Below are 27,895 nucleotides of genomic sequence, written 5' to 3'. Positions count from 1 at the left end.
TGCTTCCAATGCAGTGGGAGGCTCTGGTTCTGCAGGGTGGACCATGATAGATGCATCCACTCCTGTTGCCCCGCACATGGAGGATGCTCCGGACTGCGACTGGGAACCGGACGTGTGTGGCCGTTACCCTCCTTTGGCCTGCCGCGCGGTTGCAGCTGCGGAACAAGTCAGGAATCGGGGCTTGAGTTCAAACGTTTCCAAAAAAGAGGGCAAAACCGGGTCCCGCCAAGTTCGCGCCCTGCAGGGGGCGTTGAAGGAGGGCAGCCAATCAAATGGCAGGAATCTACAAGACTGGCATCCACCTGCGTGACGTCACGCCCTGACCCTCTTCGGCCCAAGAAAACCCCTGCCGGCCTCCTTTGAAAGAACGTCCTTGCCAGCCAATCACCTCCCTCCTCCTGTTTGACTGACGGGTGCAGATGCAAGGGAAAGGCGGGCCAAACGTCAATCTGACCAATAGCCGCCTTCCCTCCCGCCTCTCCCCGCGACGGCCAACCCGCTCCAAGATCCCCCCCCCTAATCGAATCACAGGCGGCCTATTTAGTTCCGCTCCGCGGCGCCTCCCAGGCCGCACATCCTCCGCGCCGCCCAATCAGCCCGCAGCTCCCGCCTCCCCGCCATGGTCAAGCAGCTCGCCCGGCGACCAACCGCCGCGGTGCCCCCTTTGAGCGACGGGAAGCCTCCGCCAATGGCCGTGGTGGGGCGGGCGCGGCGAGGAGAGGCAGCCAATGCGGCGCGCGGGAGCGCCGTCGGAACGTGGCGGGAGCCAATGGGAGCGCAGAGCCCGGAGGTAGCCAGTGGGAGCGCGGGAGCGGCCGCCTAGTGCGGCGGGCGGCGGCGGCGGCGACGGAGGGGTCGATGGCGTCTCTGCGCGGCTCGGGCGGCGTGGGCCTGGGCCTGGGCCTGGGGCGCGGGGCGGCCGCGGCCTTGGGCGGCGACGGGGAGGCGGGCGGCCTCGGGGCGGGCGCGCTCGGGGCGGGCGGCGGCGGCCTGGCGGCCTCCCAGTACGGGAACGGGCTGGGCGGCGGCGCGGGCGGCGAGGCGGGCGGGGGGCTGCGCGAGGAGGACGAGGAGGACGAGGAGGAGGAAGGCGAGCTCCTGCTGGACGCCGCCGGGGGGCCGGGGGGCGGCGGCGGGGCCGGGGCGGCGGGGGGCCGCGGGGGAGGAGCAGGAGCAGGACCGCCCGGGCCCAGGGGCGCCCTCTCCGCCTCCTCCGCTGCCGCCGCCGCCGCCTCCCACCAGCCCCGCCAGGCCGGCGCGGGGGTCGGGGCCGCACACCACCACCCGCACTCCGAGGAGCTGGAAGAGGAGGCCGGCCTGGTCGAGAGTGACCCCGGGGACTCCGCCATCGAGGACCCTGTGAGTAGTCCCGGAACGAGCGGGAGGGTTTCCAGGCCGCGCCGGGAGCTCTCCCGGGATGGCCTCCCGCCCCCGCTGATCCGTTCTCCTTTGCTTGGGTGGGCTCCAGGGCGTCGTGACACGCTGGGCTTGGCTCAGGGATGCCGGCTGCAATTACAGCTGATCTCCAGGCTGCAGAGGAAATGGGGTCTTTTCTATACCTCGCTCTGAGTTGGCTAGTGGAGGAAGGGTGGGCGGGGGGGGGAGTGAGACTGGTATTAAACTGTGTGATTTGTATGTTTTATTGTTGGGAACTGCCCTGAGCCCACTTGTGGGGAGGGGTGATGTAAAACAGCATATTCAGCAGGTACAAATATTGAATGGGGTCAGGAGCTGTGGCCGTGTGCTTGAAAGGAGAGGTTTTTGGTGGGTGGGTATGAGATTATTATAATTCTTACCTAAAGGGCCTGTCGATGCATTTGTGCGGTAGATAAAACTGGAGTAAAGGTGAGACTGGCAAGAGAATGGTATCGTAATATCAAAAACATTTGAGAGTTTGCATTTCTTCTCTCCCCTCTCCCCCCCATCTCTCCCTGCCAGGAGCTGGAAGCCATTAAAGCCCGTGTCCGCGAGATGGAGGAAGAAGCAGAGAAGCTGAAAGAATTGCAGAATGAAGTTGAGAAACAAATGAACATGAGCCCTCCACCGGGCAACGGTGAGCATCCTTTTTAAAACAAAACCAAACCTCTCCTCTAGATCAGTGTGGCTGTTGTTGACAGCTGTTCAGTCCAGTCGATCCCATGGCACAGTACAGATCAGTACACACGTGTGTAAATTCAAGGCCTTGGGTGGGTAGCTGTGGTCAGGGAATGTGTGATGAACTCGGGATGCACCTCTCTCTGGCCCCGATTGAATTAAGGGTGGGGGAGTATCCAGAGGAGTGCTTGCCCATTAAAACTTTTAATAAAACTTCATAGGTCTTAAAGGTGCCACTGGACTCACACTTTTTCCTTACCCTTTTTTCGGAATGCAGTTCTGTTTCTTGTGTGGGCATCTTTTAGCATGTTGAGGTTTCTGGCCTTTGAACTCTGTGTTGGAATACCCAAACATTTGCCATTTATTTATTTTAAAAAGGGAGGATTAATTGCAGGTGAGGGTTTGAGAATATAGTAAGGAAATGTGCAAGCAGTTTTTTACCCCAAATATCTGGCAGCTTTGTGAGTACGGGGTGTTTGTAGGTTTTTTCGGAAGCGGTATAGCCCTTTTAAAATTGCCTCTTTGAAATAATGCCCTAGGAGGTTGGCGTTCACATTCAATTTTGAGATCAAATGGTGACTATGAATCAGCTTTACAATGAACTGAATGTTAGCTGGTGATGGGGGGGGGGGGGGGGAGTTGTCCTGAATTTTCTGTCCTGTGTAGGGGATTAAACTAGATAAGGATTGAGGTTTCCTCCCAGCTCTAGATCTCTATTTTTGTGCTCCCTTTCACATTAACAGCTGATAGCAACTGATAACTGCTTCCGTTCCTCTTTAGAGATGCTTGCAGTTATATCACAGGGCCAGAAAGAGTTAGGCTTTGAACATGGTCATGTTAATAGATGACCGGTTGACAATATTTCTGCCGCTCAGTTCACCTGCATGCCAACCCTACTGTGATGTGCTTTAGAAATCCTTAAAATTATCTGCAAAATAAACTATAGAATTCCAGAAGTATAATAACTGTAACTGTACAGAAGGCTAGTTGTGGCAGTGGAACAGAAGAGGTTTTAAACAACCATCTACGGCGATTAGAATAACCAGCGGCGACACACAGAGCTTTCTCAGATTTTCTGTTCTTAAAATATTTTCTTATCTCTGGACATTAAAATATGGGAATTTTCACATGGTTGCCCACCTCACTGCTTAAGATAAAACTGGGAGCAGCCCTGATCTCTCAGCACCTTCAGAAACATGTCCTTGGGAACGGTACCCGGGCCTGTTTTCCATTCTTGAAACACAGAGGTGTTAACAAACTTCAGTAGTAATTGGCAACAAAGAATTCCTCACTGATGCTTTAGAGGGATGGCTGGACAATAGTCTCAGTTAGATGCTGCTTCCTTGGCATCAGGAAGAATTCTTGGGATTATTACAGCGGATACTCGTGCTTTCCCCCCCACAGCTGGCCCGGTCATTATGTCTTTAGAAGAAAAGATGGAAGCCGATGCCCGGTCCATATACGTAGGCAATGTAAGTTCCCTTCACCCCCTGCATTGGGGACAGCAAAAGAGGCTAGTCTCTTTCTTTCCTCTGCATTCGAGAGGACAAAAGAGGCTAGTTTCCCCCCCCCCCCCCCACTTCCCCTCCCTTTGTTTCAGGTGGATTACGGAGCAACAGCAGAAGAGCTGGAAGCCCACTTTCACGGTTGCGGCTCTGTCAATCGCGTGACCATCCTTTGTGACAAGTACACTGGTCACCCCAAAGGGTGAGCGAATCTAGAAGAAAGGACAGAAGCTAAATTCCCAGAAATTCTGAACCCTTGGCGGGAAATTTGGGTGGATGGGGATTGCTGATGAGGTTAGCATTTTCACTCCTGCCAAGAGGATTATTTCATAGGATTTCTTTAGTGCTCTCCCAAGTCCCCCCTGGGAAAATTGAGTCATAGGGTGACACCAGCCTCCCACAGAATGCTGTCCTGTTTGCCCCCCCCCAACTTTCATGTCTCCAGATAGGAGAAATTAGCACTTTATTTTTCCCATGTGGGTGCGTAATCATTACCATTCTGTTCCGTGCAGGTTTGCGTACATTGAGTTTTCGGACAAGGTGTCAGTGCGGACTTCCTTAGCGCTAGACGAGTCCCTCTTCCGGGGAAGACAGATAAAGGTATGCAGGCTGGCCTCCCTCCCAACTCCTGTCCCCTGTTGGGCATGCAGAAGGTCCCCAGCACCTTCAGCTAAAAGCAAGGATCAGGAAGTAGGGGAGCCACTGCTGCTGAAGTGTGTATGCACACAAAGCTTATACCGTGAAAACAACATCGTCAGACTTAAAAGATGCCATTGTACTTGAAACCTTTTCTGCCGCAGGTGACCCCCAAACGGACCAACCGCCCCGGGATCAGCACCACAGACCGGGGGTTCCCCCGGACCCGGTACCGAGGGAGAGGATCCGGCTACAGCAGCTCCCGGGCCCGATTCTACAGTGGCTTCAGTAGCAGGCCGCCCCGAGGGCGCGCATACAGGTCTGTCGAAGCCACGGTGGTGGGGTGGAGGGTGGGCAGATCTAGTGCAGTGGGTGAGGCTCAAACCAGGGAGCGGGGGGGGGGGGGGCTTGGGAGACTAGGAAGTGCAGTAGGACCTAGGAGATGGTTGCTCCCAGTTTTGGTAAGGAGCAGTGCCATCTGTTAGAGCTGAAATCACGTGTTTTGACAGGGGGAGACTGACCAACTGAGAGCTTCAAGTGGGTAGCCGTGTTGGTCTGAAATAGCACAAAAAATTTTTGAGTCCAGCGGCACCTTTATGACCAACAAAGATTTATTCAAGGCGTGAGCTTTCGTGTGCAGGCATACATACTCAAGACAAGTTTGCATGCCTGAGGAAAGCTCCCGCCTTGAATAAATCTTTGTTGGTCTTAAAGGGGCCATTGGACTCAAATTTTGTTGGCCCAGCTGATAGTCATTCAGATATTCCCAGTTGGATTTTTTAGCTCTTCGGTTTTAGAGAAGCAAACGAGTGTGCCCAATTTAATGCTGCTGTTGCCGGAACTCCACCTCAAAGCTGCTTTGAAATCGGATGAAAAAGATGACGCTTAAAATGGATGATAATTGCAGGGCTTTGAATTTCGGCTTCAGAGTGCCACCGGGTTCTTAATTTTCTTTCAACACCTGGTTTTGTGCAGGAGGCCAAAAGTGTCTGCAGATGTCACGGGTGGGTTGTCATATATCCTGGTTAGGCCTGCTTTACCCCTAAAACAAATTTCCAGGCTCCGTCCTACTGCTCTTGAGAGGGCCCAGGCCTTCCCCCACCTCTCCCTTTGGGTATTCCTCGCTTTAGGGGGCAATGTCTTTTTATTCGTGGTGCCTCCTTCAATCGCTTTCCATTTACACCTTCCCTTTTTCTCTTCACAGGGGCCGGGCCAGATCGACCTCATGGTATTCCCCTTACTAAAAACAAAAAAAAGTGGTTGTTTTAGGAAGGAGGAAAAAAAAAAAGAAAAAAAATGAAGATTGTTACCATGATGGAAAAAAAAATACTGTGGGGGGAGGATAAAGCTGTGCAGCGAATGGGGGACACTTTCCTTGGGTGGGCGGGAGACCTAAGGGGGGGAGGCATGCTGTTAATCGGCTTTCACCTACTAGTCTTGGTGGTCCACACGGCCACGCCCTGCCGTCCCTCTGCCCCGCTTCCTCCTTTTCTGCCTGCAGCTCTTGTCAAGCGTTAACAGAACCACATTTTCATTCTGCCATAGCCTGGCATTTCTGGGCTGGGGGGGCAGTTATGAGAAGGGCTGCCGGTTCCACCCCCCTCCCCAAACAAAACAACAATTCTTGTTCTCTTTTTTTTGTTGCAGCCGTTGTGGTTCTTTTTGCTCTCTGTATTTTACTTTTGTTTTCCTCCCTCCTTATTGGGTTCTTGTGTGTCTGTGTGCATGCCTGTGCGTTCCAGCTCCCGATTGGTTTTGTGTGGGTTGTGAGGAAGGGTCATGTGGGTGCCTCCCACAATCATGTTGCTCCCCACACTACCCCCACCACAAGAGTTCACCTTAATGCTTCAGTTGCTTGTTTTGGCAGGAGTTTGACAAGCTCTGCCTTTGGCATTCCCGAGTGTGTGTTTGTGCGTATGAGAGAGAAAAACACGGAGTTACTACGTTACCTCTTTCCCCGTGTGGCCTCTTGTCTGTACCATTGAATTCGGGTTTTGCACCCTGACCCTTTGTTCTAAAACGAGGTAGGGTGCTGCTTCCTGCAGAAAAAGGTAATCCTGCTAAACTGCAGGATATGCTCCTTTCTCTTCCGATCACCTCTTTTCTTCTCTCCCCCTCGCTGCTTCCCTGTCGTGTTTCCCCCCACCCTCCCCTGGGGTATGTTATATTGCCTTGTTTGAGTGTCTTTATCTTTACAGGTTCCTTTATTTTTTTAGCCTGAAGAAAATATCACCGAAACCTGAAGTTCTAGAGACCCAGGGGCAGGGAGAAGATTCCCCTTGGGGGCTCGGGGGTGGGTGGGGAAGGACCCTGAGGCCCGTATTTCTTTGTAGGAGAGCATGACTTTGAAAAAAAAAAGAGAGAGAGAGAGAGAAAAAGTGAGAGACAGAGAGAACATTCAGGTTGGGGGGGGTGGGGGTTTTAATGAGGAAGAAATAGATAAACTGTTATGCGGGTGGAAAAAAAATAAAGATGTTTTTGGAAGAAAGAAAAGCGTATGTAGTTTTCTTGGGAAGATCGTTGGGATTCTTTCCACGAGCCAAAGGAGCTGCGTGTTTTATTTTTAACATGAACGGCTGTCCTGGGTTTTACAGGTCTGTATTGATTTACTCAATTCCTCACCCAGCTCCCCACCTCCTTAGGCAGCCTATTCCACTGCTGAACTACTCTGACTGTGAAAAACTTTTTCCTGATATCTAGCCTATATCGTTGTACTTGAAGTTTAAACCCATTACTGCGTGTCCTCTCCTCTGCAGCCAGCAGAAACAGCATCCTGCCCTCCTCCAAGTGACAACCTTTCAAATACTTAAAGAGGGCTATCATGTCCCCTCTCAACCTCCTTTTCTCCAGGCTGAACATTCCCAAGTCCCTCAACCTATCTTCATCTCAAGAGCTAACATTTATTCTAGCGTATAAGTAATTCTAGTGTATATCCTAGCATTTATTCTAGTGTATAACAAGCATTGTTCCCTCCCACACCCCCTTTTCTGAACCTTCACATTGGTCCAGCCTGTTTATCCCTGGGGTTGGGGGAGGTACCTTCATGCCACAATCCAGGGATGTAGGCCTGGTTGAATGTTGGCCAGTGAGAAAGTCAACAAGGAGCCTTTGTTGGAGCAGGCTTGGCTGTGAACAAAGACAGCGGAGGTATCCAAGCCAGCTGCATCCTTCTGGAACTTGCCAGTGAGCTCTGGTCTTCAGGGAGCGCTCCGTGGCCGACCTGAGCGCTTTCCCCGGCAGGAAGCTGCCGCCTTCAAAGGAATCAATAAGTCCCGGCCCTGTGGGTGACGAATTGCTGATTGTGCCTGAATTTATCAGCACCCATTGCATCTGTGGCGAACAAACTGACCTTGGCAGCATGGCTTCTGCATTTCCAAGAAAAAGGACGCAACAGGTTTTTACAGCCAATGTTCACCTTGCCTTACATCTGAGCAAACTCCAGCTGCAGGAGCTTGGCCACCAAAATGCAGCTAAAGTTAACCCTGGAATTTGCTGCTTACCTTCAGAGTCTGCGCCAACGGAGTGGTTTCCACAGAGGCAGGAAATGCAGGATATATATATATATATATATATATATATACATATATAGTGGTGTTTCTCTTGTGTGTGCAAACTTTGGCTTTATGGAATGCTTCTGCAGGCATAAATGGCATCTTGGGTGCAGCCTCCGCCCCAGACAAAATTGCGTCTTGGCCTGGCGTGGGAGGGCTGTGCGCCTTTCTAAAAAATACCGTCAGGAGAAACAACATCTTGAGAAGGTTTCCTTTTAATCTATATTTAGCTTGTAACAGTCTGTAGTACAATTCCCTTTGAAGTCAAAAGCAGCCAAAAGTCTGAATTTTGGGAGGGTCAGGGGTTACATTTTGAAGTCCTTCGGGATGCAGAGGAGTCCTTAACCACACTTCCGGTCATGTCCCCACCCTCCTGGGTGGTGGGGAAGCCTCCGTTTGGTGACCTAAAAGGTGCAGAAGTTCCTGACAAAATTGGGGAAGGATTTAACCAGGTGCGACTGGCCTGTTAACCATGCCGCCAGGAAGGGTGCTGTGTAACACTTAACATGCTGTTAATACTGGATGCCTGCTAAAAATGGACCTCCCTTTCTCCCCTCTCTTGGTCCCTGTGGTGCATGAAGGCAGAAATTCAACAGGAATGGCTTTTTTTGGGGCTGAGGAAATTCATACTTGCGTAATTTCTGCCTGCTGCACAGCTGAGAGGGGAATGGGCTCATTTTATCTAGTGGCTGGGGGGAACAACAGAGCAATAAGACTGAAGTCAACGGTTTGGGGGGTGTCCCATAACTAACAGATGCAAACTTCTGTGGGCTACAGAGAAAGACAGTACTTTGAGGCAGCCTAGAGTCCTCTGCCTGAGCCCAGCTTCAGCTCTGGCTAGAAAAGAGACCCTTAATAACGGGCACAAAATGCAGAGGTTGATGGCTTGACCCTGGGTCGAGCTGGCTGGCAGAAAGCCACCTCTCTCTCTCAGCCTCAGTTTCCTGCTCTATAAAACGGGAAGAAATGCAATTGGTCCAACTTCTTGGTTATCCACCCCTCAGGTGTGAGGTGCAGGATGTCTCCTGCAGGGGGGAGAACAAGCTAAAGTAGGCGAACGGAACGTCAAGCCGCTTTAGGAAAATTAAAAGGTGGTCTGATTACTCCAGAGAGGATACAACATATCCCCCCCCCCCCAAAATGGGGTGCCTTTGCCTTTCGGTTTTTTACTAGGCAAAAATGCAGAGAGTGAAGCAAGGCCTTGGTTTCTGCCTCTCCTAAATGGAAAGCCAGGTGTGAGGAATTGGGAGAAAACACTAAGCAGAAACTGGGGGGGGGGGCTGCCTTCCTGATCTCCACCTTTAGCCAGAATGGTCCCCTAGTTTCAGGCTGAGCTTTCTGCAGCAAATGGAAAAGTGTGCCGTTAAATCTCTGGCACTCGAGCTGAGTAGGGCAGGGAAAGCTCCTTCGTGTATTTCCCTCCTGGTTTCTGCCTCTGGCGGGATGCAAAAAATGGCTTCTGCAGCGGGAGATCTCCCCGGAGGAAGAGCAGCGGACGGGCATTCCGCCTGCAACACCAGAACCCGAAAAGGGAAGCGGGGCTCCCACAAGCCTCGTCCACCGGGCCACAAGCCTGGCTCGGGCAGGCCCGGCCGAAATCGGTCCCGGAGGGTGGGGAGGTGTCAACTGGCAGGGTTTGGCGTAGAGAGCAACGGCACGTCGTCACGGCGGGCGGCCTCCTCGGTCCCCCGGCCCTCGCCTCCCCCGGCCCGACGGAGCAGCGAGGGTCTCCGGTAAAGTTCTCCGTCCCGCAAGCTTTCGGGCAAGGCCTTGCGTTTGCTCTCCGGCAGCAGCATCAGGCAAAGGAGGGCCAAGATGTTCAGGGACGCCAACACGATGTGCTGGAGGAAGGAGCCGTGCTGTTCGCGCAGCCAGAGCAGAGGTGCGCTCAGGCCCCCCAGGGAAGCCAGCGAGAGGATGACGCCGAGGCCCTTCCCTCTGGGGAGAAAGGAGAGTCTTCGTGTCACAATCCAGAATGAGGTTTTTTTCCTTAATGCGCACCAAAGTTCTCACAATGTTATGATCAGTTCCTGAACCCAGACTGGAATGCCAGGAAAAACCACGTGTGTGTTTGTGGTTTTCCCCTCACACTCCCTCGGTCCATTTTACTCCTCAAGAGTGTGGCCTTGAGTCAACTGGAGCGAGGAAGTGCGAGGAAAGACCAAAAAGTGAGAGAGCACACTAGCGGGAGAAGGATGACCACGAGGGAGTCAATAGTCGGGGAGCTTTGTGGCCAACAAGGGAGTTTATTTATTTACTCCGTTGTGCCCTGCCCTTCTCCCCCACGGGGACCCAAAACAGCTCAACTCCGTTCTCTTCTCCTCCGTTTTATTCTCTCACAACAACCCTGTGAGGTAGGCTAGAAAGCAAAATGGAAAGGCATTCTCAGCAGACGAGCTTTTTGCCGAGTGTCAAGAAAAAGGGCTGCACGGGAAAGGGAGGGAGAACGTGAGCTAGAGAATTTGAGGGGGTGTTGCTGATTCCTTCGACTTTTTACCTAGGTGTGGGAGAGCAGATCCCCCTCCCCTTTCCCCCACCTTACCTGATAATGGTGGGGATGACTTCAGAGGCAAAGAAGATGCTGAGGGACCCAGCGGCGTGAGAGGAGAACAGGCCGAGGATGGAGAACGTGACCGTGGCGGCGTGGTTGAGGTCTGAAACGCAGAGGGAGTTCAGGTAAATTTGCCGAGCGGTTTCACGCGTGAGGCGGCTGGCCCCTCCGCCCCAAACCTTTCCCAGCTTGAAGCAGAAAAGGCATCTCTTCCAGCTAAATGCACACCGCCCTCCTGAGAAACCACAATGCCCGTGCAACAAACACGCTCTCTTACACTCTTCCAAGCCCAGCAAGATGAGGGAAGCGATGCCCGTCAGCGTGGTGGTGAGCAGCAGGATCCCACGACGGCCGTACCGGTCCACGCTTAGGCATAGGAAGAGGCAGGCCAGCCCCGCACTGCCGGTCGACAGCAGGTACGAGAGGTAGAACTCGGTGCGAGGCCCCTGCTGCGAGGAGCCCCAGGCCACTTGGTAACAGTGGCGGATGGCGTGGGCGATAAATCTGCAGGGACACCACATCCCATCAGGGCTCTGTGCTTTCCAGCAGGCTTCCTGCAACGTGCTCAGATCCTCTGGGCCTGGGACTACTTTACGAGCCTGGATTGTCAGCGTGTGCAGAAGCCCTCTGCGCATAACTACAACTCTGAGATAGGCCCAAGGTCCTCCAGTGAATTCCTGAGCTAGAAGTGGAAATTCAAATGCGGGTCACCCCAAGGACCAAGTCTGTCGCCCCAGCCACTAGGCCACACTGTCTCTCTCCCTGACTCAAAAACGAAAAAATCCACATTTATGGACAGACTCGAATTTAGGAAAGGAGGAGAGGAGAGAAGGAGAAACGATCCGTTTAATATGTTTTAACTCAGGGGTAGTCAAACTGCGGCCCTCCAGATGTCCATGGACTAAAATTCCCAGGAGCCCCTGCCAGCGTTTGCTGGCAGGGGCTCCTGGGAATTGTAGTCCATGGACATCTGGAGGGCCCCAGTTTGACTACCCCTGTACTCTTGGATTATCCTTATTGGCCTTCCCTCTCTCTGGTGTCCCGCAGTTCTCGTACGGGGTGGGGGGATAAGCAGGGGGTGGACTTACGTGGTGAATCCGAGAATGAGGATATTTTTCCAGATGTTTCTGCAGCCCAGCAGGGCACGGAGCGAAATCTGGGCCACGGCAGGGAGGTGGCAGGCGTTGTCAAGTTCTGAAGAAGCAGACGGAAGAATTGGCAAAGTCGAAACAGCAGGAAATTGTGGGAGCAGGAGAGAAAGGGAGTTTCTGCCCGTAAGGGGCAGCTATTAGCTGCCAAATTCTTGACACAGAACGAGTGAAGAATAAAAAACGACAGCCGCATCGGCTTTACTTTTCAACCAGAAGTTGTTTTGAGTCTGTAAAGTTTCCCAGTTGAATACTGTAGACCAGGGGTAGTCAGCCTGTGGTCCTCCAGATGTCCACGGACTACAATTCCCACTTGCTGGCAGGGGCTCATGGGAATTGTAGTCCGTGGACATCTGGAGGACCACAGGCTGACTACCCCTGCTGTAGACCAGAGGTCTCCCAAAGTTTTGAGCCTGCGGTCACCTTTGGCACAGGGCAGGGGGTGCAATCAGATCTCCAGGGAGGGGGAGACTCACCATCTAGGGCCTCCTGGGTCTCAGATTCCGGGGTGCTGCTGTCCTGGGCAAGGGTGACCAAAATCTCCCGGGCTTGAGTCGTTCGGCGAGTGGCCAAGAGCCAACGGGGCGAATCAGGAAACACTCCGGGGCACCTAAACCGGAATGGCGAACGGATTATCGGGCGGTGCCCCGTGGACTCCGTGATGAATAAACAGAACCTCCATGTTTGGAGGCAGTTCGACTTCTAATCCCACCGGTGTGTGGGGACACACACAACACAACACAACACAAGTGGCATTCTTGGTCTCAGGCTTCTATGTCACCACCGGTTTTCCACTGGCGATGCCAAGGATTGAACCGGGGACTTTCTGAATGCACAGCAGAAAGTGGTTGTGGGTTGACCCTTCACCTTACCCGTAGAGCAGGCAGAGGCCCATTCCCGCCGACATCACCCCCTGCAGGACTCGCCAGCTCCCACAGGCTAAAGCCAGCCCCAGGAGTAAGAAATGGCCTCCGACCAAGAGCAGGTCCCCTGCCATGGCTACAGGCAGCCGCTGGGGAGGGCAGCAGAGCTCCAGGCCTAAGAAAATGGGGGGCGGGGTGGGGGTGGGGGGAGAGCAGGACAGGAGCAGTGATCAGAATGAGAATAGCAGTTCCCTCAAAATTGGCAATCAGGTGTGTCTGTTTGTTTATATAAAGCCTTGAAAACACACAAATATATTATTTAATAATAAAAACATGCAAACACAGCACAGTGATAAACTAGGGACAACAGTTATTTGGGAGTAACCACGCATGGGGTCATCGCTGGAATGGCTCCCAGGCCCCCACGGATCCCGCCCCGATCAAACGAAAGATCAGGTTACTCACGGATAAGGTAGAGGGCGAGGTGCATGCCCCCCAGCAACGCCCCCCAGAGGCACCGGCCCAGCATGAAGACCGAAGGCGAAGAAGCAAAGGCAGCCAAGATCCCTGCTGGGCAACCCAAAGCCAGGGCTAAGAGAAGAGTTCCACGCCGTCCCACGCTGGAAAAGAAAGGGCGATTATTCCAGACCCACTTCCGGCCTCCACAGCCCTCCCGAGCCTGAGAGCTTGTGGGCTTCTGTTCAGGCAGCCTTGCCCAAGCAGGAAGGAGTTAAGAGCATCAGGAGAGCCCTGCTGGGTCAGACCAGTGAAGGTCCCTCCAGTCCAGCCTCCCGTCTCACCCAGGGGCCAGCCAGTTCCTCTGCAGGGCCAGCAACAGGGCAGAGAGGCTGAGGCCTTCCTAACGACATCAGAAGAGTCCTGCTGGATCAGACCAGGGGTCCGTCTAGTTTATACATGACTATCCCCTTCATTATCCCCAACAAGATTTAGGATTGAACTCTTTCCCCCTTCCTCCTCTTTTAAGGAGTCACATTCCACATGAAATCCAGAGGTGTGCAAAGCTCAAAAAGCGTTTGAAGAAAGATGTAAGCCTTGCGAAAAATATGTCCCTCAGTAACATTTTAAAAATGCAAGCAAGATTTAGGATTCTCAGCCAAGGTCACAAAGAGAACATGAAGCCACTCGGAACCCGAACACAGCAGCTCCAGGTGACCAGAGTGTTTACCTCCTGCCATTTTAAGAGGCACAAAGAATTCATATTGCAGCAAATTATTGCACAATCAGTCTCCAGGAAAGTTAAAATGAAGTTTGCATGTCTCTCCTCCAGCGTTTCGACATCTCCTCCGTGCTGCTGCCCTCTCTTGGCAAGTGCCCCGCCCTCCAACTCACCTGTCGGCCAGGTAGCCAAGTACGAGGGCCCCGGCCACAAAGCCCAGGAGAAGGCAAAGCTGTTCCAAAGGGACGGCCCAGCCTCGGCTACACACCAGGGACCACTGCGGAGACAGAAAGGACAGGACGGTAGAAGGTTATGGCATTTTTACTACATTCCTACCTTGTCTGAGATGGCTCATGTCCTCTCTTCTCCATTCTGTCCTCACAAGAACCTTGTAAGGTAGGTATCTGGCCCTGGGACAGCCAGCCGGCTTCCATGGCATGAGTCAGAATTCGAACCTGGCTCTCCCAGATCCCAGTCTGACATTGTACCAATAACTTAGCATTTAAGGTTGAGTGCTGAAGGACAGGGAGATGCCCTGGAATGGTGGGGTGCAAGGGGTCACTAGCTGGGAGGTTGGCATGAATTGTAAAGTTGGAGAGGGGAAGGTGGAACACCCCTCTCCCCATCGAGATGCCAGTTACTGCATTACAGGTGAACGTTCTCTGCACACACCCAGAGGCACTCTTCCCAGCATTACTATTCATAGGTTTCAAAGCTATAAAATCAAGCCCTGGGTCACAAATCCCATTAAGCCAGACGTCAAAGGGGAGAGTGGTTTTGGCAAAGGCGTAGAAACAAACGTCAGATAACAGGGGAGGGGCGGAGGTAGAGTTCAGATCCGTCAGCAAGCCACAGATGACCACGTCAGAGCCTGTTCCGCACACGGCACACTCTGTACATGCTCAGAAGACGGTGGCCTCTGGCGGTGCACTGCTTGTTCAAGGACCTGGCGGGGAAGACGTGTTTGAGCTTGGAACAGAACGTCCCTTTGTGTTGCGATGCCAAGGTGGACGTTCACGGGAGGGAAGGGCGGCGGGGAGAGCGGCTCACCTCGGTCACGGGGTTGCTGGCGAGGGCCGGGAGAGGCCCGTAGTCCCACCCTTGGCACCGCGGGTCCCGGCACACGTCGGCGCTGTCGTTGGCGGCCAGGCGGCTCCCGTTGGCCTCTCGGCAGCGCAGGGGGGGCGTGAGGGTGAGCAGGGCCTCCGAGCCCAGGCCCAGCCCCAGCAGCAGGCACGGCAGGCAGCCCAGGGCCAGCAGGAGCCTCTGCCGCCGCCCGCCCGCCCCCAGCCGCCCCAGCAGCCAGTCGAACGCGGGCGGCCCCGACGCCTCCGGGCCCGACGCCGACAAGTCCCTGCACACGCCCCCCGGGTCCGGCGGCGGCGGCGGGCTGCTCGCCATGCGCGGCCTCTGCGGACACCAGACCAGACGGGAGGAGGGGAGGGGAGAGGGAGAGAGGGCGAGCAGCGCAGCCCAAAGTTTGGGGCGCCACCGGGGCGGGGGAGGGATGCGCGGGGAGGGAGGGAGGGAGGGGGGAGTCCCGGGGGGGGGGCGCTGCGGGCGGCCAGGAACAAAAGAGGGGCGGGGAGGCGTCCCGGGCAGGCGCACCCTGCGGCCTCGGGGGCTCACCAGGCGGCGGCGCCGGCGCCGGCGGCGGTCTCGGGGCGCGCCATGGGCGAGGGCGAGGGCGAGGGCGAGGGCCGGCCGGGCAGCTCCTCCGTGGGCAGGGAAGGCAGCCGGGGCGAGTCCGGCGGCTGGAGACGCAGGCCGGGGCGGAGCGCAGCTGTCTCCGCCCCGCGGCCGCCGCCTCCTCCTCCTTCGCCACCGCCGCCGCCGTCCGATGCGCACTGGCCGGGGAGCGCTGCCTTGGGCGCACGGCGGTTGCCAACAACCCGGGGGGGAGGGCTCGTCCCCTCGGCCGGGACCCACCCTGGGGCTCCTTCCAGCCGCCCCCCGGCCCCGCTGCACCCCCCACCCCCCACCCGGGTTTTGATTTTGGCGTAACGGCGGCTGCAGCCCTGAGCCCGCTGACGGTGATGGAGAAGAGCTGGCTCAGGCGATCCCGCTTTTCAGGCTCGTGGGGTTGCAGAGGTCATCCAGTCCGGCCCCCTGCGCCAGCCCCGCCCCCCGCAGGGACCCCGCTTTCAGGCCCAGGTGAGGCCCGCCCCGCCCAAGAGAGCCCCCAAGAGAGCGACTTAGAAACGCCTTTGCTTTCCTCTCCCCAGAACAAGCACCCTGGGAAGGGGGTGGGGCTGAGAGTTCCGAGAGAGCTGCCCTGCAAGAATAGCTGTGTGCCTGGCCCAAGGTCACCCAACCGGCTGCCTGTGGAGGAGGGGTGGGGAATCAAACCTGGTTCTCCAGATTCGAGGCCGCCACTCCTAACCGCTCTCCGTGGGATTTTTCTGAGTTTGCATGCCTGGGATGAACCATAACGTAGCAGTTAGAATGCTGGCTCTGGGAGACCTGCGTTCGAATCCAGCTTGCCAAATGTGCCCGAATGACCAAAAATTAGCCAAAGCTGGAGGCCAGTTAATACTGTATGTCACTGTGGAGCGACTGGTCTTTGTTGGGGGGGGGGGAGAAAGTCATTCTTAAATGTCCTGCTGGTTGCATTGCTGAGCCAAAGAATAAAGACTCTGACCCTCTGACCTCTGATCTTGTGGTTTATACTTTGTATATTTGCCACTGGCTCTGGATTGTTTGATTCAATTTGCATCACGCCGTACCTTCCTACTCTCTTGGCAGTATCAATCTTGGGCCACACATAGATTCGGACTAACCTACCTTACAAGGTTGTTGTGAGGTGGTATCTATCACAGGGGCTCAGGCAGAGGAATGTTTCAGCCACAATAAATGTGCTTATAGGACATGACTGTTCCATGTGGCCACATTAACAGTGTGGCCTTGGGCACATGACTGGCTTTATTTCATTTCCCCTAGTTTATTTCTGTTGCTCCAAGGTTATTTTAACGTTCCACACACGTTTCTCTCCCTCTAGTGGTCAATTCGGTATTGCATTTTATGTCTATTTAAATCTGGAGAGAGCTGATGGGCATACAGGTGATGTGATATCAAATTGAAGGGCAGACCAAGCAAAATGTGAGTGTAACAGGAACCACAACAACAACAAAAAACACAGAGAAGGAATGCAGAAAAGCGCAGTCTCTCACTCAGATGCTTCTAGAGTCTTCAAGCTTCTAGACCTCATGGTGGTTGGACTAAAATGCATTAAGCATCATGATACCATGAAACAGATACCAAATTTTGCCATTTCAAAACCCAGTCCATGATCTATCTCCTTTGAATTCGGACACTGAAATTATGTTTCCCCAAAAATGTGCTTCCCAAACCTTCCACCCCCATCAAGGCATTCTGTGGGGCAGGCTATTTAATCAATTTTAAAACCTAGGAAGTCTAATTAATGTTGATGGTTATATCTGTTATACTGACTGTTTCCAATTTTGGTTGTTACCCACCCTGAGCTTACCAGGGAAGGGCGCGTTGTAATAAAATGATTTTGGCATTAAATTAGGGGAGAGGGCGAAGGGGAAACGTATTAGGATCCGAGAGGAAGTTCAACACACACGCCGTTTGTTTTTCTTACCAATTTTATTGTGACCAGACTGAGAAAATAACTTGGCAACTATTTCCTGAGAGAGATGCTTTGACCCCCGTTGGTTTCCTGCAGCGGAAATGAGATGAGGAGGGTCCCCGGGGGGGCGGGGGTTTGTATGGAGCTGTGAATCAAGGTTGGCCACCATCCAAGACAAATGCTAAACCAGAGGGGGGCTGTTCAGTGGGAAAGAGCCAAGGGATCCACCGGCCAGGCTGAAGGACTTTGTGTCATGTTTTCCTGACCCTAGCAATCCTCGTGATCTTTGACCTGGCCATTCCCTACTCCCCCCCCCCATGCCACTGGTGCCCCTGGCCCATGCTTCTGGTACTTTTTCTGCAAAGGTGAACCTGGGTGCGCTGTCCTCATCTTGCTTGGTATAAAATCCACGCTGGCCATTTCCTCTCTCTCATCCCTGTTTTGCAGTTTCCTCCTCACCTGTACTTCTTCCCTCCTATCCCAGAATTCTTTGCTTCCTTGGACCTTTGGCCATTTCCCCTCCCCTCATCCATTTGTTTCCTTTCACCCCCTTTGAAATGATTCCTTCCCCTCCTCTTCTCTTCTGTGGCAGAGTCTACCCCTCTCCTATCTGTGCATCTTCCAGACACCCTAGAATCCCTCCCTGGTGGAAAAAGGGCTGTTTCTCAGCAATTCTCTTCTGGTGCATTCCCTTCAGGGTTGGGGTGGGTGGGCGTGTCGAGCCCCTGACCACCACAACCCTGTCTACAGGGAGGCTGTCGACCCATCTCCTAGTCCCATTCAAGTCTTTGGTCTACAACTCCTTGCCGTAACCGTAACTGGGATTTTGGGGAACGCAGCGTAGAAATACTAACACGGCAACTTGGATGATCAGTAGGTGTTTGCCACTCTAGCAGAAGCCAACCTGGAAGAGGAGTGAACCCAGCCCTTGATGTGTGACACCGAGGCAGAGGTGGAGGGGCTCTTTGGTTAGGAGAACGCTTGAAAGTTAAGGATGCAAAGCTCAGCTGAAAACCTTGAGGACTAGCCAAGGCAGAAGTGACACGGATGGTTGTAAGGTAGCGTGGCTGAGGTTCAGACCGGATGATGTATTTCAGCTGGGAAAGAGGTCGAGAACAGGCTAAAAGCCAGGGCAAGGTCACCTCCGCTTGACCGTCCCAAGAGTCAGCTCCACCGAATGCTGCCTCACGGTGCAGGTGCTGGGTTGTCGGCCCCAGCTTTGAAGGAGACATGTAACCGGAGAGACCTCGTTACTGACACAAGGGCCAGCATCGATCATGAGCACCACCGGCGCCACTGTGTTCAGAAGTCCGGCGCATCAGGGGAGTTATTGCTGAAGTGTGTAGTCTTTATCACAGCTCAGGGGACTGACTGGGGACGCATCGTCAAGACGGTGCCAAGGTGGCCAGCAAAGAGGTGAAGGCCAGCGCCTGCCGGGAGAGCTCTGCCACGCATTCGTGCATCTCGCGGGCGGCGGGAAGGGACGGGTAGCGTAGGGCGGCCCCCTTAACGGAGAGCACGGTTTCTTTTAGGGCCTGGCAGAGGGCACCGCTGGCCGCCCCTACTCTGGCTCGCACGGTGGCGGAGGACGCTAGCCGGGACACCGTGTCCCCCACGAACACCAGTTTGTGCGCTGTGACGATGACGAACTTGCCGTGGGGCACGAAGACCCGAGGGGGCTGGTTAGCGCCGGCGCTGGCCAGGAGGGCCTCGATGGCCGACAGCAAGGTGGAGTAGTGGGTCTGGCACTGCCCCGTGTAGAACTGCAGCAGCTGGCTGTCCTCCGGGGACGGTGGCGTCTGGGAAGGAGAGGGAGAGGAGAGGAAGAGGCTGATGGGATTTTGCATTTCATGGAATCATAGACTCACAGAGCTCGAAGGGGCCTCCAGGGTCATCTAGTCCAACCCGCTGTAGAATGCAGGAAATTTACAAGTTCTGAGAGAGCTGCCACAAACAAAATGTTTGGCTTGGAAGAAATTGACCTCCTGACCCCAAAGTGGCATTTGGCACTTTCCTGGGCATGCAAGGAAGGGTCACGAGAGCCAAGCACCGACACAGCCCCTTCTGCCCACCCACTCACCCTCCGCCTAAGTTCACAGGATCAGTATTTCGGCTAGAGGGCTAGCTAGCCTCTGCTTCAAAACTTCCAGAGAAGGTGAACCCGCCACCTCGGTCCCGGACGTTTTGTGGTTGGCTCCACCTCCGGTGACTGCACCCCCTTGCCCCAGGCCCAAATCCCAAAAGCACCCCAGGCTCAAAAGGTTGGGGACTCTGAATGGGTGAATCCATCTTCGATATCCCGAGAGAGCCCTGGCGTGATTCAGTACGGAACGGGGGAAGCCTGGGCCTAAACCCTGCCTCCTTCCCAAACCCTACTCTCCGTTTTGAACCGGAGGAGCCTGCCCCGGGGGGAGGGGGGTTCCCGCCCACAACGAGGGGTGTATAGAAGTCAAAACGGACACCTGTTCTTCGGTCTGAGCGGGGTCAGCAGGGAGCACCGGTCCGGGGGTCCCTTCCGGCGTTGAGGGCTTGGCCTGGCTTTTATCGGCCCCCTAGGAAGGCAACAGCATACAGGGGATCAGTGGTTTGGCGCCAGGTAAATCCCACAGGACAAGGAAAAGGTGCAAAGTGAGCGTGAAGGTTTAGCAGATACAGGGAAAGAAGATCTTCTTATGCAGCTCCAGAACAGGCACGAGTCATGCAAATTATTTGCAGATGGCCCTGGCTTAAACAGGATATAGAAACTGAGTTGTTTTTCTTTAAGTATAGTACAGGGGTGGCCAAGCCGTAGCTCTCCAGGCCTCCGTGGACTACAATGACCATGAGCCCCTGCCATCTTGATTCCCGAGCGAAGGCCTGGAGCGCCAATTTCGGCACGAGGCCGCGTCCCCTACCTTGAGATGAACGTAGTCGTATTCTTCCGCCAGGCGGATCCCCTCGTACTCGTTGTACCCCTCGTCCCGGACGGGCTCCAGCGGCTCCCCTGCCCCGAGGCCCCCCAGCCGGGGTGGGGGTGGGGGCAGCGGGCGGTCCTGGATGCTCCCCTTCCGGACGATGCTTGGCGACGGTTGTGGTGGCTCTCCGGAGAGCCGCTCTTCGCTAGGCAGGGCAGGCAGCGGCCGACGCGAGAGACTCTCGGCGGAAGGCAGACGTGGGCGGGAAGGGGGGCCGGGTTCCCGCAAGCTGAGTTCTTGGAGTGCCCCCTCGAGGGGCGGCGAGCCGGGGGGCAGCAGCGGGACGTCGTAGATGCCCCCGTCTTCCTCCTCCTCCTCCTCTTGCTGCTCTTCCTGGCCGCCTCCCAGCACTTCCTCGGGTGACTCGTACAAATTGAGCAGTGCTGAGGCTCTCCGTAAGTTGGACGGGGTGGCGTAGACCAGGGGCCGCTCTGGGGAGCCCTCCTCCTCCTCCCCCTCCTCCTCCTCCTGTCCCGAGGACTTCTTGAAGGCCAGCGGCACGTCGTAGGGGTCATCCACGGGTGGGGGCAGCATGGGCTGCGGGGCCACGCGGGCCACTTTCTTGGGGCACGGAGAGGGCGAGTCGTAGGTGTCTGCCGGAGGGTCCCGGAGCAGGGATGAGGGGACGTCGTACACCTGCGAGTGGGCCAAAACAACGAATGGAGTCAGAAGGCTGTCAGAGGGAAGTCTGTGGAGGTTGGCACCAAGCTACATAGCTAATTTCATATTACACGTAAATTGTCCGATTGTTCTGACCACGCATGCAGAAAGCTAACTAATTGGGGTTCTTCCTGCTGTGCTAGATTTCTGCATGCGGGCTGTGTTTTCTTTTTAGCACGCAAGTCTGATGAAAGCTTCTAACCCCCATTTTTAGTCTGAAACGGTGCAATGCCGTGAGGTTTATTTGCCGGTTGTCTCAAAGAGAAAGCATCGCAAACAAAGAAACTATATCCAGCAGACAAGGAGGGAATGAAAGGATCGTTTCAACCCAATGCCCTGAGGTTGATTTATAAACCAAAAGACTTTTCCAGCTGAAAGGCCGTTCATCTCTGTTTTGTGTGCACACAATTCTTTGTCGTTATTACTGGTTCATGCAGAGTGTGTGGCATCCTACAGGAAGCAATGTGGCTCCAAGCAGGTTACGGATTTGGAAAAGATACTGCAGCCAAGGAAAGGGAGGACCAGAGTAAGCCAAGTGACATGTACTAAAGCTCTGAATGCATTTGGGAGCGAGGATGTAAACAAAGGGCTGGTTCATGCATGCACATCCCTTGATGTCTCCCAGATTAATTTAAACGAATGGTCCTGGGGGGACAAACGGTCTGTCTGAAGTAACACAGAAATCCTTGCTAGGACAGAATCTCCCCAGGAATTGCTTATCTACCCCTACAAGTCAGTCCTGCAGCCACGCATGCGTGAATCAGCCCAAAATAGAGTTGGGATATTCCCCACCGCCTCCTTTCCCTTCAATATGATTGGCTTCCAGCATTCTCGTGCAGGCCTCTCTTCAAGAACCAAAGATGCAGGAGTCTGTGTAGACGTTAAATAAAATGTTCGGATCCAGCCTTCCTTGTGCCGCGAGCCTCAAGGAGACCCAGAGATTCCGCATGCGGCTAGTTCCCCGGAGCTGCCGCTCTCTGAGCCCCATAGATCAGACATCCCAAACTTCCCAGAATCCCTCGGTTTAAATCCTAGCCTGACAGCTGGCCTGCCCCACCCACTCCCCATCCAGCTGTCACCCGTCTAGGGCAGGACTTTTGTCTCAGCTGCAGAATCGAGCAAAGATCTGGTCCGGAGCCGGCTGTCTCCCCATTTGGGGTTGGATCCAGTTTCCCTCGGAGACCAGGGTGGCCCCAGCTGTTTCCCACGACAGACAGCCCCAGCTGTCTGCTCCCTAGGAGGGGCGCCCCAGGAAGGAGCTGCCTCGCTGCGATCTGAACCTCACGTCTCCTGTTTGGCTGGGGACCCGCACGCAGGGCTCATACGAAACAGGGCTGCGATTTTAAAGCGGCGCTGAAGCAAGCAGGTTGAGCAGCACTGGCAGTTCTGGCAGAGCCTTGCCGATGGGCCGGGGGGCAGCCATTAGGGTTGCTGATGGCCCCGCCCTGAGGTGGGCACCCCAGGGCATCCAGTTGACTCAGGTGGCTCTTCAGCAGCCCTTAAGCGCACTGGGATACCTGGGATCTTTCTCAGCAACAGAAAGGTCCAGCCCACCCTTGCAGGGACACCCAGGAGACAGAACTGAACCGATCTGGAAGGCTACACTGCATGCCCGTCAGGATGGGGCCCGTCAGGATGGGGCCCTTGGCATGCACACGGCCCCAGATTCAAATCCCTCGCCTCTCCAGTTTTAAAAGAAGCAGCGGGCAGCGAGTGGCGTGAAAGACCTTCCTTGCCTGGAGACGGACCCAGCGTCTGACTCGGTAGAAGCAGCTTCACCGGGGAGGGGCCACGGCTCAGCGGCAGAACACCTGCCTGGCCCGCAGAAAGCCCCAGGTTCAATCCCCGGCATCTCCAGTTGAGAGGACCAGGTAGCCAGTTATGGGGAAGACAGAGCGGACAGATCAGCTGTCTGATTCAGGAGAAGGCAGCTTCTAGAGTCCGGTGGACACCATCACCAGGGATAAAGGGGGGTGACTCTGCAGAAATTCCCTTGACCCACCCCCAAACATCAAATTTTGAAGCCTTTCTTTCCGGCTCCCTTTGACCATTTCCCCACGGTTCCAGCCTCTGCCGTGACAAGGAATGGCCTGTTGCCACCTGAAGTTTGACCCCACAATCTCGAAATAAGCACTAACCTCGGTAGGGTCTCCATCTCTCCTGACGCCACGGGGGACCCTGTAGATCCCCTCCGGGGGCAGGGGGCAAGGCCGAGCGGGTGGGGGCACCTCATAGACCTGTGCAAGGGAGAAGAGAGGCATCAAGGCCAGGGTGGAGGCATCCCCCCCCACCCCCGAGGAAGTGGTACAGGCAAGACGATAAGGTGTTTTTAGCAGCGGTACAGGCAGGGCGTCAAAAGCAACCATTAGTAAGTTTAACAGATTAGGGGGCTGTTTTCAAAATTCTCTCAATGTTTTGCTTTTCCCCCTATGCTGTGGTTCAGTTATGATTGCCTGTCCCAGGCGGGGAAATTCGCGGAGATTTAGGGATAAAGTCTAGGGAGGGTGGGATTTGGGGAGGGGAGGGATCTCAGGGAGGCTTACAGCCACAAGAGTCTGCTTGGGGTCATGAATCAATTTGTGCATTTTCATACTATATAATATGTGTTTCTTTAAAGGATGGGCGTTCCCAAGTATGGGAGGGCTGGTCCAAAAGGGGTGTGGCTAAAGCAAGTAGGGCGGGGCTAGAAGACCAGAGTTGAATGCTAGAGATTCTTTGCAGCCAGTCGAAATTTGTTAGCAAGCTCCAAAGTTCTCAATGTGGTATTTGGGAATCCCGGGCAGGGAACCGGGCCGGGAGGGGGATGCACAGTCAGAAGTCTTTTCCTCACTTCCTGCTCATCTTGCCGCAGTCCCCTTCTTCGGAGCTCGTCCTGGGGCGCTTCGTACGCCTTTCCTCCTAGAGCCGCAACCTCCTTCCTCGGAATTTGGTAGACGTCGGCAGGAGTGGGCTTCTTCCGAGGGGCTGGCCCCGGGGATCCTGGCTCGGGCAGGACTTTGACCCGGTTGGCCGGCACGATCCCCTGCTGGCCGTGCAGGGAACAGAGGTGCCACCCCTCCAAGCCCGGAGCCTCTGGCTGCAGCAGAACCATCAGGTCCCCTTTGCGGAAGGACAGTTCGTCCAGGCATTCGGCGGTGTTGTCGTAAAGCGCCCTGCACAGCTGAGCCTGAGGGAGAAGAGGCAGGCGGGAGGTTAGGAAGCTGGTCCTCCAGGTCAGGGGTCCCCAAACCTTTGGGCCCTTTTGGACACAGGCTGGTGGGGCCCCACCGCAACATGGCTGCAACAGGAGATGGCGAAAGCCACAAAATGGCTGCCAAGAGAGGCAGCACCGACTGCAAATTCACAAGCTAGGCCGAAAGGCAATGAATGACCTTTCCAGAAATTTGTTTTTTTTCTCCAGCATCTGGCACTCCAAAGTACGCTACCTCTGAAGTGTAGGAGCCCCAGCGCAGCCATCCCACTGAATAACCACCTCTCTGGATGCCAAGGGGCCCCCACAGGTAACACAAGTGACTTCCCACAATTCCTGACCACAAGTGAGCATCAAGATGAGGCAGAAGGTGCCCAAGTAGCAATCAACCCACCACAGGAAGTGAAAACCACCGTCTGCTTAGACTGTCCCCCCCCCCCCAAACACACACACTCAAGAGTGGAGACAGGATAATGTCCTGATTGTTCCAGATATTGTTCCTGCCGGATCAGACCTGTCCGGTCCATTATCCTGTCTCGTACAGTTGCTCTCGACCCCCAACAACAGGGCATAGGGGCTGGGGGCTTTATTGAAAAGAGGATCAGAAGAGCCCAGCTGGTTCAGACGAGTGGTCCATCTAGTCCAGCCTCCTGTCTCCAACAGAGGCCAACCAATTCCTCTGAATGGCCAACATCAAGGCAGAGAGGCCGAGGCCTTCCTAAGAACATCAGAAGAGCCCAGCTGGATCAGACCAGGGGTCCATCTAGTCTGAAATCCTGTCTCAGACTGTGGCCAAGCGATTGCTTTGGATCGCCACAGCAGGGCATAGAGGCTGATGTTCATAAGAACATAAGAGAGGATGTTAATAAGAGCATCAGAAGAGCCCTGCTGGATCAGACCAGGGGTCCATCCAGTGCAGCCTCCTGCCTCACACAGGGGCCAGCCAGTTCCTTACTATGTCCTCTGGCAGCAAATTTCACATTTTGGCCCCTCGCTGTGGAAAGAAATATTTCCTTTTGCCCATCCTAAATCTACTGTCCACCAGCCTCATTGGATGTCCTCAATGGATACCCCTCCACATGCAGCCAGCTGGCTGGCCTCCGGCTAGTCACGGTTCTCTTGCAGCTGTTCTCACAGAGCTCTCTCAGCCCCACTTCTACCTCACGGGGTGTCTGCTGCAGGGAGAGGAAGGGAAAGGGGTTTGTAAGCCACTCTGGGGAGTGAAAAGCAGGGTGTAAAAAAACAGCTCTTCTTCAAATTTTAGAATTTTGGGAGAGGGGGGGGGGAAAGTCGTGATTCTCTACTTCCCCCTCCTGTGCCTAACCTCCTCAGGCGTGCTCATGTTGCCACGTTAACCTCGGATACAGAGAGCACCAACCCTTGGAGAAGGTGCCATGCAGAGGGCATCCCCCCACGTGGCACCCCACCCCACTCAGCCTCTGCCCGTCTCTTCGCCAGCTGTCTCCCCTGCTTTTCACTTCTCAGCATCTGTTTGTGGCCTCCCCAACTCTCTCTTTCCACAACCAAATCCGCTAAGCCTCACACCACCATCTGTTTCCCTCCAAGTTGTAGCATTTAATGCACCCCACCCAGCCCCCTATTTCACCGCCAGGCAAAATGACACACATTAACAGGGAGTCTGGGAGGAGGATATTTCTAGCTTCTGACCACTCTGGCTTTTTATTTTCCAGTCTTTTCTCTTTGGGAGGATCTAAACTCCACGAGAGGGGCGGAGACGCCCTTCCTGAGCCTCACTGCTTCTTATTTTAGAACTTCAGGCCGTTTGAGATATTCAGGAAAAGCTATTTTCATCCTTCTTGGGTAGGACTGTACCATCTCAAGATGCAGGGCTGTTTGGGAAGGGTTTTTACACCTGACTGCTTCCTCACGTGAAAGCCTCCCTGCCCACAGAATGCGACGTGTCAGGGAGAGAGGCTGGCTCCATCACTTCTCCCTTACAGGTTACATTTCTGCAAGCAGGGAATTATCCAGTCCTTAATTGCTAACCCTACCTGCATTCTGAAGTGATACCCCTCGCTACTATATTTTGTTGTCTTGCTGGCCAGAGTTTCTCATGAAACGCTGTGTGTTTGAGGAACGGTCACCATAACGAGGGACAACCAAATTCCATGGTATTTGGAGAATGGAGTGCCTCTCCCTCGCAAAAAATCATTATATTTTGCTGCCCCCTGTCCTGTGGATGGAAATATACTTTTGTGGCCTCCCAAGTAGAAATTCTTAGCAATTAAGGCCTTTGGAATTAGGGAGTCATAGCACTACAAAGAACATTGGCACATCATTCAAGCAAAATCCTAAAGGCAGCTGTAGGGTTAACATTTGCAGATCTAAAAAAAATGTTCTTTCTTATGAGCGGCCTTTAAATTTAAAATCTGGTGTAACTGCCAGGGGACTAGACAAACTGGTCCTCGGGGCTGGATCAGAGCCATAGACTGTTAACTAAGCCATCACAGATATCTTCCATTGTTAGTTTCACTCCAAGTAGCCCAGGATGGTAAAACAGCCTCCCCCAAATATGCTGGCTTTTCTGAAAAATGAGCTGACCTTTGCAATCCATTACCAAACGCCAAAAAAACCTGCCTTCAGGACTCTGAAATATCAAGCAGTCAAAAAAGGAGGAGAAAAATAACCAGTTTGGGTGTTCACAAATATTTATCTGCCAGGAATGATCTCATTTGGGATTTTGGCGCGTGACCCCAGATGAAAAGAAGCGAACAAGTGGTTTTTTTTGTTTTCCCAATTGGGGGGGGGGGGTTAGATCCATGGTTTGGTCTACAGCTGTGCAAGGCCTTTGTCTTCCATAAAACACTGCATTATAAACATCTAAACACAGTTTGTTTTAGCCCCTGGTCTTAAACCTACAGGCGACCAGATTCTCTAGTGAGGAAAACTGCCTTGGTCCCTGAATGTACTTTCCTAAACTGTGGCCATTTTAAAAAGATATTGTTATTTTTGACATTCAAATATGTCCCAGGGCTCAGTTCCTGACTCTTCTTAAACTCAGGATTCCAATTTTAACCCTGTTTAGAGTTTCCACCAATTTCCCTGAAACAAAACTGGGGAGATTTCTTAAGATGAAACTTTTGTTGGGATTTTGAGGGAAATTAAAATGATTCCAGTAACCTCAGGGACGTTTCTCAGGTTCCTCCGTCCCAAATTGCCAGCCAAACAGGGTCGTGCTGGGAAATCTGCAGGAATGGCTGCTGTAGTTAAAAAGAATTTCGATAAGGGTAACATCGTTTCTCTGTTCTTTTCGGTTTTTGCCAATCTGAAATCAGCTTCCCCTGTGGTGACCCCCCCTCCCCTTCCATAAAAATGCCCGCTTTGCCTTAAGCACATCCGGAAAAACGTGTGTCCCAGTAACCCCGAAACACAAATCTTTTGTCCAAGGTCAGAAACTCTCAATTCCTGCCTCACCTCTGGACTCCCGCCAGGCCTAACTTCACTTTTCTTTCTTTGATACTTACCGACATTTTCGTTCCTCGCCCAGTGCTCGGAAGGAGTGAAAAAGGAGACCCCCGACTGAGAAAACGGTGAACCCAAATTATGCTTTCTCCATTCCTCTCCTCTTTTAAGGCTTCTAGAAAAATATCCCTGTTTTGAGCGGCATTCCCTCTCCCTTTGTGCCGCTTAGGAGGAGGCAATTCCTGAGAAATCCCACGTCAGCTTTTATCTCAGTAAAAAAAAAAATAACATCATCCAGTTCTTTTGGACTATAAGAAGCTAAAGAAGATTTTGTTAAAAAAAATTAGAGAGAATTCCTTAAAATAATTTTTTTTGGGAAAAAACCCTCTTTCCTTGCAAAATAATACTTCGGTACTTTCCCCGGCCGTTCTGTAAAAAGGCAATTTTCCAAAGCTTCAGACCGCCCCTGCCCTCCCTTCGATTCAGGGCGCTGCGGTTTCTCGAAACGCGGCCAGTTCCAACGTTGCCCGCAGAAGTTGTTGGCGTCTTCT

At 53.9% G+C, this 27,895-nt stretch overlaps 3 protein-coding genes across 4 annotated transcripts; 1 reads left to right on the top strand and 2 right to left on the bottom strand.

The window, feature by feature from the left end:
* Window positions 1-623: 623 nt before the first annotated feature.
* On the top strand, window positions 624-6,619 carry PABPN1 (poly(A) binding protein nuclear 1). Of its 2 annotated transcripts, none has more exons than XM_077314057.1 (7): window positions 624-790; window positions 1,939-2,053; window positions 3,499-3,566; window positions 3,695-3,801; window positions 4,112-4,199; window positions 4,400-4,554; window positions 5,440-6,619. In XM_077314057.1, the coding sequence occupies exons 1-7, from the start codon at window positions 689-691 to the stop codon at window positions 5,477-5,479; spliced, it is 675 nt and encodes a 224-aa protein (XP_077170172.1). In that variant the 5' UTR covers window positions 624-688; the 3' UTR covers window positions 5,480-6,619. The 2 variants fall into 2 exon arrangements, with proteins under 2 accessions (XP_077170172.1, XP_077170171.1); XM_077314056.1 differs by lacking the exon at window positions 624-790 and adding an exon at window positions 834-1,359.
* A 1,364-nt stretch (window positions 6,620-7,983) lies between these two features.
* SLC22A17 (solute carrier family 22 member 17) lies at window positions 7,984-15,571 on the bottom strand. The gene is made up of 9 exons (XM_077314262.1): window positions 14,576-15,571; window positions 13,699-13,802; window positions 12,814-12,968; window positions 12,358-12,523; window positions 11,962-12,095; window positions 11,426-11,531; window positions 10,615-10,841; window positions 10,329-10,440; window positions 7,984-9,724 (listed from the first exon to the last, which is right to left on the bottom strand). Exons 1-9 carry the CDS (start codon window positions 14,924-14,926, stop codon window positions 9,409-9,411), a joined length of 1,671 nt encoding a protein of 556 aa, XP_077170377.1. The 5' UTR covers window positions 14,927-15,571; the 3' UTR covers window positions 7,984-9,408.
* A 1,544-nt stretch (window positions 15,572-17,115) lies between these two features.
* On the bottom strand, window positions 17,116-27,867 carry EFS (embryonal Fyn-associated substrate). The gene is made up of 6 exons (XM_077315214.1): window positions 27,407-27,867; window positions 23,562-23,897; window positions 22,870-22,968; window positions 20,012-20,707; window positions 19,580-19,669; window positions 17,116-18,916 (listed from the first exon to the last, which is right to left on the bottom strand). Exons 1-6 carry the CDS (start codon window positions 27,410-27,412, stop codon window positions 18,503-18,505), a joined length of 1,641 nt encoding a protein of 546 aa, XP_077171329.1. The 5' UTR covers window positions 27,413-27,867; the 3' UTR covers window positions 17,116-18,502.
* Between the last annotated feature and the right edge of the window lie 28 nt (window positions 27,868-27,895).

The sequence above is a fragment of the Paroedura picta genome, chromosome 16, assembly GCF_049243985.1.
Source record: "Paroedura picta isolate Pp20150507F chromosome 16, Ppicta_v3.0, whole genome shotgun sequence".
NCBI lineage: Eukaryota > Metazoa > Chordata > Lepidosauria > Squamata > Gekkonidae > Paroedura > Paroedura picta.
Note: the sequence above shows the minus strand (reverse complement) of the source record. Positions and strands in the feature narration are given on the sequence as shown.